The sequence below is a fragment of the Crocodylus porosus genome, unplaced genomic scaffold, assembly GCF_001723895.1.
Source record: "Crocodylus porosus isolate Cpor-Errol unplaced genomic scaffold, CroPor_comp1, whole genome shotgun sequence".
Lineage (NCBI taxonomy): Eukaryota > Metazoa > Chordata > Crocodylia > Crocodylidae > Crocodylus > Crocodylus porosus.
The window spans coordinates 188,617,182-188,627,266 of record NW_017728886.1 but is presented as its reverse complement, the minus strand read 5'-3'; the positions used below and the strand labels follow the sequence as shown (position 1 = coordinate 188,627,266).

The 10,085-nt window shown below is 43.1% G+C and overlaps 1 protein-coding gene across 1 annotated transcript in view; it reads right to left on the bottom strand.

Annotated features, from left to right (window-relative positions):
* The window catches only part of LAMA3 (laminin subunit alpha 3), a 205,890-nt gene that overhangs the window by 189,422 nt on the left and 6,383 nt on the right, over nucleotides 1-10,085 (bottom strand). Inside the window, exon 4 of the mRNA XM_019541321.1 lies at nucleotides 6,296-6,448. Coding sequence (XP_019396866.1) covers nucleotides 6,296-6,448 — 153 coding nt within the window. The remainder of the gene's footprint in view (nucleotides 1-6,295; nucleotides 6,449-10,085) is intronic.

Here is a 10,085-nt window from a genome sequence, read left to right as displayed (position 1 = left end):
CTCCTGCTCCCCTTGATCCTCATTGGGATTACCTTCCTTTGGGCTTGGAGGATCGCCTCCTTAAGGAGCGACCACTCTCCTTGGACACCTAGCTCCCCTCCCCCTCTGGGACCTCAGTGCTTCCCCAGCTATCCTCCTTAGCTCGTTGAAGTTTGCCCTCCTGAAATCTAGGGCTGCTGCCTTACTGCAGGCCTTTGCCACCTTGCGCTGGATGGTGAATTCCAGTCCACTCACAATTGACTACAGATTCTATTGAGACGCCACTGAGAGTCCAAGTGATATAACTGCAGGAACACACAATTGAAAAGCATTTTGTATTATGCTTGACTCTGCTTCCTCTAATTGTAAGTATTTGATGGCCAATTTATAACAGTTTTGTTGTTCCACATATAAATATACCTATTTTTTCTCAACTTATTTGCAAGGAAGTTTCCCTTGGGTTAAAAAAAAGGGATGCAGAAACTATTCTCCAGCATGGTTAACTCCATTTCTCCCTTCTTTTCAAGCAACCAGACCTACACAATACATAAACTATGACTACCTTTAAGCAACTGAGTTTTCCCACTGAAACCAATGTATCAAATCACATTGAAGGTTGTATACACTTAAGTAGATTGGTATATTGGGGTGAAAGAACTTTTGCTACTAAAGGCCCCTCTGGACCTTTGGTAAAGGCACAATAGGATCCACACAGGCTGCACTTCCTGCCAAGCCACATGTGTACAGCAGGAGGTATAATTGTGAAATCAGAAATCAGTTCCCATCAACACCTTACTACCAGTGCAGGGGGAGCCTGGGATCAAGATTAATCATAATCATGATCCTGGGCTCCCCCTGCACTGGCAAGCAGCAAGCTCCCATGGTTCAGAGCCCCCTCAGCTTACAAGGTTCCCTTCTGTGGGGACACACCATGCACTGCCATGGCTTGGAGTCCTATCAGCTGACCCAGGTTCCCAGTAGCAGGGGCACCCCAGGAGTCCCTGCAGCTAAGAGTCTACAGCTGACATAGGCTCCTGGGTGCTTTGGACACCCTTGGGGCTGGGCATCTGCAGCTGACACAGGCTTCCAGCTGAAGGGACAATTCAGCATCAGCTTTGGACTCCCAGCCACAGGGATAAGCGCTCCTGCAACTCAAAGCCCCAATCAGCTGATGGGACTCCCAGCCACAGGGAACCCTGGCTACAGGTTCAATTAATGTTATGATAGGAATGAGCCACAAAGTTATTATGCAAAATTATGTGGAATAACTTTGTGGTTTATTCCTCCTCTTATCATGCCATTAGTTGACTGAACATGTGGCTAGATGACAAGACATGACTAACTGGTTAAACATGTCTTAAGCATAATGTGTAGATGGGGCCTACAATCAGTAGATAGCGTTTGTTAAAAGATTTGATACAAGTCAGACCAATGTTGAGCAGGTGTGTGGGTATCATAAAAAAGAATGTTAGAAGTATACCTAATGTTAAAAGTGATCAAAATGATCCTAAGACTGAGGTTTAATTTATTAAATGAAAACTATGGGACTAAGAGCTAGAATGCAATTTTCTCACAAAGTCACTATTTGTCTAGCAAAAAGAGCTAATTAAAACTTAAAAAAAACAAAATAGAGAAAAGAATGAAAATAAGAAATATTTATAACATTCACAAGCATATGGATCTGGTGGAGTGAAACAAATCCTGTATATCAGAAGCAGATGGAAGCTCAGGGTCAGCACTCAATAGAGGTCTCCTGCAGTCCATTTTATTATTGTGATACAGTCTTAAATTGAATAATTATTAGACAATATTATCACTAGTAAGCAGAGCACAGCAAAAGTCTTAGATTTCAAATGGGTATATCTTCATTGCAGAAGGAGCTCAGACTCTTACTTAACTGCTGCCCCTAACCCATTTTTCCAACCACACAAAATCTTCATACAGCATACAGCTGGCCTTTTATGGGGTACAGGCTGACGTTCAAACGAGGCTCTCACATGACCTGGGATCTCATTTCTTATTTGCAGCAGTGATGCAGGCTAAACCAGTCAAGTACTGATGGTCCTCCACTGACTCCTCCCCCACCCACAAAATTCTGTAATTCATTGGAAAAGAATCACAGAGCAGCTCAGCTGACAGCACCACAAAGGGATACCACAAAATATGCAGAATCAATGGGGGCACAGTAACTCAGGTATAGCTCAGCTCTCAAATGTTGCAGGCTGACCTGGGTGCTGATCATACAAAAACTCTCCAGTGAAGACTAACTATATATTTCTCTCCACTTAGGTGGCTAGAAAAAGGTAATACTACCAGCAGAAAAAGGTCCTGAGTGGGCCAGTGGTGCTCTTTGCTACTTGTTGGGAGTGCTTTTTGGCACATGTTCAAGGCCACTCTAAGCCAGCTACAGTGTCTAATTCCTAGGACTTGGTGAGCACTGAGCAGGAATGATCAGGCAGAGTGTGATTCTCAGCAGCAGGCCCACACTTGCCTCAGAGGCCTAATACACAGAAAGATGCAGTAATTTCCCCAAGGTCACATAGTGAAACAGAAGCAGTCTCTCATATAAAAATTATCTTTTTTCTTTAATTATTGAAGTATGCTCACTCCCCTTTTGTCAATCCACTTGAAACCTCATTAAATAGAAAACTGAACATCTTATATGAGCAATGTCAATGAACAGCTACCATATTCCAAAAGAAAACCATTTTATGTACCACCCAACAATTCCACCTCCCATAAATAAGGGAGAAGACTGATTTTTAGCCCCTAGCTTGAGACCTTTTGGACCTGATTTCCAAAGTTCTGAGATCTGCGACTTCAAATGAAGTCAATGATAGATGGGGATACGCAGTGAATTCTATTGCAGAACAACAGTAACATGCAGAGCAAAAGTATCTCAACCTACTTCAAGCTTCTCTTTTAATGACAGAGAAATCAGAAGGCTTCTTGCAGATGACCATTAGAATCCACCTGAAACTAAAGTAGGCATCTGCTAAATATTGGCTGTGAAAGAAGTAGCAACATGGAAGAGGAGAAGGAAATGGAATAGAAGGCAGAGATTGAGTTACATGTATATATGACTTGTCTTCACAGCAGTTATCTTGCACGACATATGGAAATCAAGGCACAAATGATCAGTGTCACCTTAAACGTATTATAACCTGCCTCACATCTGATACCCCAGGTAACCTGCCTCCAGCTGACCACTTGCATTCCTTCACACATCTCCTTCCCTTCCCCCCTTCCCTTCCTATCTGTACCCATTGTCCTCCAAACTTCCACTTTTGCATTTTCACAGACCTGTATGTTGTAAATAGCTTCTTTTCTTTTCTACCTTGAATAATATACAACACCAGCAGAGTCTCCCTATGTCTGAGGAAGGGTGTTTGTGCTGGAAAGTTTGCAAAGAACTTCTTTCCAACTATTTAGTTGGTCTAATAAAAGATATCATATCTGTCCAAAGAACCTTGCCTACCTCAAACATATAATATTTAGCTTTCAAGTTGTTTTCATGCATCACAAAAAACTCTGCTATCTAAAATATATTTAATTGCGTTTTCTCATTATCCTGTCCTGTTTTGGGCTATTACATTTACCTGCTTTATGCAAAAAAAAAACTTTTGAAAAATATATACAAAAAGCATACAAATCAGTGAAGCTGCAAATTAAGAGGATTTCTTCAAGATGTAAATCTCATGTGCAAGGATTTTAAGTCTATACTGATGAATCTAAACCCTAATTCTGTATTCAAAAGCTTAGAGAATCATGCGTCTATAAGTACAGCCAAGGCCTATCATTCTGTTCTCAGAACTCAGAGAAAAGCACTATTGTGAAAAGGCCTATTGTGCTTTTCAGCTTCCTGGTTATCTCCAATTCCATCTGACAGAAAGTGTTTCCACAATTTTCTGCCCCATAGTTTAAGACAGGGGTAGGCAACCTTTTCTGGCTGCAAGCCAGATTGATCCATCCTGAGTCAGAGGTGGGTACAAGAACAGGTATCTATACATCCAATGGTGGCAGCAGCTTTTTCAGGTCTGCAGCAGGTGGGATCGGGGTGGGGGCAGGGCTGATTTGTCGCAGGCCCTGCACAGGTTGCCTCTGTCCACAGCCAAAGCCTCTCCCCACCAAATGTCACTAAAGCCCCATGTCTGCAGGCTGGATACAATGGTTTGGGCAAGGCAAATCTGGTCCACAGGCTGCAGGTTGCCAACCCCTGGTTTAAGATACTGTCTGCTTCAAGCTTCTCTTCTAATGCTAGAGAAATCAGAAGACTTCTGGCAGATAACTGTCACAGGAGCACTGAGGTGCCCTGTTCCTAAGAAGTGGAGAAGTGGAGCTGCCAATCCCCAGGGGCAGCTCAGGTGCCGGTTGCTGAGGCAACTGGGCAGGCCATGTGACCGGAAGGGGGCAGGGCCAGCCCTTTATAAACAGCCCAGGCGGAGCTCAGAAAGCAGTTCCCTTCTGGCCACTGCAGGAGCAGGAGCTCTGCGGGGAAGCTGAGCAGCCTTAGTTGATAGTTGCAGCCTGATCGGCTGCAGTGATGCGGACAACTGTAACCCTATAAGAGACCATGACTAAGGAGCCGAGTGAGTGCAAGCTTTGTGTTATAAGCCGGTAGGCTTCTTGTTTGTGTTGCAGCTGCTTGGCTCACGGTTTGGTTATGGTTACATCGGAGGACCGGGTGAGGCTGTAGGGGCGTGAGGAGGCCTCACAGGAGCTCCCCAGTGGTTTGGGGGGTTCCCGGTGCCCTGTGTGGGCAGATGAGTGGTGCCTGGGACGGCACAGCTGGTCAGTGCCGAGGCGGCACAGCGGGTAGCTCTGTGTGGGCAATAGTGAGAGGCCCGAGCAGGGTAGAGGACCCTGCCCAAGGGTCATAGCACCAGGACGAAGCCTGTAGGGACTCGCGTTGGGTTTCAGGTGTGGGAGCTACGCAGATAAAAGCCTAGGGTGGGTGCTGTAAAGGCGACTAGCCCGATGAGGGCGAGTCAGTTGCTATAGAGAGCCTGGAGAAGGTGCTGAGAAGCCGTGGGTGCAGGCACATGTAGAAGAGAGGCCCCAGGCGGGGCACGTGTAATAAAAAGCAACCCCAAGAGGGGCATAGATTATTGACGGTCACCCCAAGAAGGGTGTGGGCCTAGAAAACATTCCGGAGGGTTTCCAGGATAACAGGAACCCCGAAGAACTGAAGGGGCCAGGTAAGGCTCCGGCTGCCTGAGGCTATCTGGATATTTATTATTGACAGGACCCAGAGGGGCCAGGTAAAGCTTAGGTCGCCTGAGCCTAAGTGGATAAGTAGTGTTGACAGGAACCCAGAGGGGCCAGGCAAGGCTTAGGCCGCCGACCCCTAGTGAGGCAATAGACCCAGATGGTGGTCCAGGGGGCCAGGTATGGCTACGGCCACCTGAGTCCCAACCGGGGATAGGATTTGGATAATTAGTGTTGACAGGAACCCAAAAGGGCCAGGAAAGGCTTAGGCCGACAACCCCAGTGGGAAGAACATCCCTAGGGAGCCCGATTGGGCTAATAGGGAGTAAGGGGTGCTGGTTGCGTGACGAGCCCAAGGGGGCCGGAGAGGGGCACTGGTGGCAAGACACGCCCAGGGGTGCCAGGTAGGGTGTGGAAGATTAAGAACCAGATAATGTCCAGAAAGAGCTCTGAGGCTTGGGGCGTGCTAAAGGGGAGGTAGGAGGCACTCAATGCCCGTAAGGCAGGGGTGCATTGAGGCACCCCACTCGGAATGGGGAATAACATCGGCACAGTGTCAAAGGTGCCAGTAGGCAGCCTCCCATAACTGAACTCATAACATCAAAGACATGGCAGGTGAGTAGAGGGTGCTGGATTGCCTGATTGACACGGCAGAGGGCGCTAGTGAGATCACGGCCGCTCCTAGGCCCCACCCATGACAATAACCAATAGAATCCACCTGAAACTGAAGTAAGTACTTCCTAAATATTGTCCATAAAAGAAAAGAGCACTATGGAAGAGGAGGAGAAGGAAATGGAATAGGAGAAAGAGCTTGAGTTTCATGGAATTGGTCCAGGACAGTCTTAGGTTCATGAATTACTATCAGGTTCCAGTGATAGCATTTCAGAGCAACCAGCAAGAATCCATACAGTTGCCATTCATGATGAAGATAATCACTTAAGTTAAATCTGTTAATCACTTAAGTTTAAAATACAGAATATAAAAAATAGTATGGCAGGCAAAGCTATGATTGTTATCTCAAACATTTTCCATCTCCAAGTCTTTACGCAGACACAGAAAATTATCAAAACTATTGCCACCTGGCATGACAAGCAGCTTACACACTCACCTGTCCAAGATCTAAAGTAACATTCACTTCATTGTATTTGAAGCCTAAAGAGAGAGGAGGACTTTGCCACCACCGCTCAGTTCCATCTACAGCATTGGTTATTGGGTGAGCTTTATTGGGATCAGCAGCATTGCAATAATCACAAAACTGCCCCTGAAAGACAATAAAATCAAAGATTTATGTGTAGTTTGATCTGTATGAGAAAGCAGCACACCTTGCCAGTAAATTACAAATGATGGATACTACTGCTAATCTTGATTTATGTTAAGTGGTGAAGTTTTGTTTCTCCTTCTGTGAACTTTATCATAAGGATCATTTGCCCAGGAATTAAAATGGAATGAAAAATCAAATCACGTAAGCATTCACATTTATATACTGAGATTAAATTGAAACAAACCTCTTTTCAAAGAAATCAAAGCAGGTCACTTCACTATTAATAACTTTACCTTAGCAAAATTAAGACTTACTTCTACTATAACCTATACAAGAAAACCATGACACGGTTACTGGTGAACTGGTCTTGACAAAGAACTTAAATAAAACCTATGGTTGGTATTGACTTACATCCATAATATCCTCTCAAATTTTGCCTATGCTATATAGCATATTATGCCATTCTGCTGAGTCAATTACTTTGAAAAGCACACCCCATGACAAATACATTGGACATATAAATCTGGAAAGCTGTCTTTTAGGATAAGGAGAGCATTCCAAGGTATCTTCAGTTATTTACATACAGATGCTGCTCTCTAGCACTTCATTCTATAATTAAAAAGATACATTCTGGAGGCCTTGTCTTTCCCCATGTCTGTCTCTCTCTGGCATATAAAGTCCTTTATATGGCAATGCAGTAATAGAAAACCTAATTGGCTTCTAGTTTAACAATTTGGTTAGCCCCACCCACAGTGTTTCTCCTTTTATGAAACTATATTACATAATCTACCAACATTTCTGTTAAATAATCAAAAACAATTCTTTCACCATCACATTCTCTATCAGTCATCTGCTTTTTCTGTCTACAATATCCAGCTTCCCTCATTTATTCCTCCTGATTCAGATATTAGTTTGTTATTTCCCCCTTTAAGTCCAGGACCTTTTGCTTTCTGACTACTTTATCTTACCCAGGTCCTTAACAACAGATTTTCTAAAGTGTGGTTCATTTTTTTTTTTTTGGAGGATCACATAGTTGCAAAATTTAAGTACAAAAAACCCAAACTTTGAAAGCAAAAAGGACAGTCAACAGAATGTAAATAATACTTTTTTGTTCATACATATACATCAGCTTTGGTCCAGTGCCACAACTGTACTAGATACCTTAGGAACTACTGCATGGTTTTCTAGTGCTATAAAAACAAAGTTCTTAGGAAAAATAATCTTCAGAGTGGACAACCTAGAAGTGTGCAAGTAACAGCTGCAGCACCTAAAAGATCTAAGTTCAAGACATAACTGTTTTTCAGTTCAGGATTCAAAGAATTATCCTGAAACAGCTGGAGTTTCAGTTATTTAAAGTACGTTCCACAGGACCTGCCAACAAGCCAGCAAGCAAGAAATGAAGGAAAATAAATTGTTGGACATAGCGTTCTCCCTTGCTTTCCACTAGCAATATCTGTAAATATGCCACACTGAAGCCTGCTTGGTAGAGTACACGTCCACAATTCTACCAGATGGAGTCTCCAGATATTGTTTAATCTGGGCTGGAATTCACTGCCAGAGCAGGTGTGTATTTTCTAGAGATCCCATTTTCTTGTCTCCCACAGTTCTGACTCTGAATGGTAAAATCTGTTGAAAACTGAGAAATGCCATAAGCAGTCTATACATATACTGTATATGCCAAAGTTCACAACTTACACCCATTAAAAGGTAAAGGATCCGTTTACAAAACAGAGGTACCATGTTGCAAAATTTGGTTACACCATAATAATGCCTGGCAGTTTTGGGTCCCACAACAGAATACTTGTGATACCAAACACTAGTTCTCATCTGAACAGATTTTTAGACAAATCCAGACATGCCATGTATCCATGATTTGAATCACTGAAATGCCTTTCATTGCACTATGTTCACTGAACATCCTTCTGATAAAATCCTTCTGACTCTAACTTAACAAAAAAGCTCACCAGGAGGAACACCATGGGTTGGGAACTGTTTTATAGGTTCAGCCTCTCCCTAGCAGTTGAGTTGTGTTGAGTGTGCAGTACAGCCACTAGAGCAGGGGTAAGAAACCTTCAGCACAGATGCCAAAGCATGGCACATGAAGGCATTTTGCTTGGCATGTGTGCCTCAGTGCGGATGACAAAAACGGGCTGGGGCTGCACTGCCACAACAAGGATTAGGCCCCTCGCAGCTCCCCAACATCTGCCCCTGGCGCACCAACATCTTACAAATTGAGGTTGTGGGTGTTTTTGGCACTCTGTGCACACAAATATTTTAGACCCCTGCACCAGAAGAATTCTGGGTGAGCCACCAGGAATTCCCTCTAGAGTTGCACAGAAGCACAGCCTTCAGCAAAAAATATGCTACCCACTGAAAAAATGCACAAAGGTGCCAACCTAACTATAGAAAATAAGGTTAGGGCTATTCTCTCTTTTTTTGCCCTACTTGGAATGGCTCATGAAGTGAAGGCAGCTCCCTGTGCTCTACGCCCAAACTGCAAGTGTATGCAGGGTCAATTACTTGCAATCCTGAATATATCTCAATAGGAAAGTGCTCAATAGTGCATAATATTGCCTTATCTAGGAATTTTTTTGCAATTGTAGCTGTTATATATATCAGACTTAATTTTACCTGTAAATGGTGTGATTTCTGGCTTTTAAGACGCAGCACATGCATGTGTGTGCTCAGGCTTGCTAAATCTTTTGATGTGAGCCCAAACTTCCAAGAAATTTAATTCATTTCTATCCATTTTTTGCAAGTCCAAACACAAGAGGAAAGAGATTCTCTCTCTTCCCCTATTTAAAATATCTTTGAACTTGAGAGGTGGAGTGGTTTTATGTGTACATTGTTTCCATGGCTGGATTTCCCTGGCCTCTTGAAAGAATTTTCAACCCCTCTTGACCCACAACTATCACTGGTAAACTACAAAAGTATTCATGTTATGTGCTTCAATGGAGCTTTGTTAAAAACTGGAGAAAGAAGCTGCTGTATCCCCGTTTATACAAAGCCTGGAAGCAGCACATGCTTCCTTGTGCCAGGGCTGAGCTATCAGTAATCCTTCCCGGAACTTGGATCAGAAACAAACCACAACTAGCCTCTAACCTAGGACCTGTCAGGTAAATATTTAACAAGGGGAATTCTCCTTTTCTGTACCTTCTCCCAACCTACTGTAAAACCTCAATAACTGCCTAAAAAGACAAAGACAAAAAAAATAAAAATTCAAACTCTTGCTTCCTAGAATGAATTCTATTCATTTGATTATCTTTATTTGCCATTTGCTTTTCATGATCTCTGCTTATTTGTAGCATGGTAGCATGTTGGCATGAAATCTCAGTAACCAGTCTGCTAGTGAAGTATTACTGGTAAATAATGAGAGATGGCTGTATTTTTTGTTCATGTGATGAAGTGTTTGTGTTAATGAAGTTTCAAGCAGCAGCATTCAATCCTAAAGCACAGGACTAAGAGCCAAGCTGCTCCTGGCTGACAAAAATTTCCTTTGCAATCTTGGCCTACTGTGATCTAGTTTACTCATTATTAAAACAGAATGTTATGCAACTTGTTACTATTTGTAGAGCATATTGAGGTTTTTCCCACTAAAGGCATTTTATATATATATATATATATATATATATAAAAA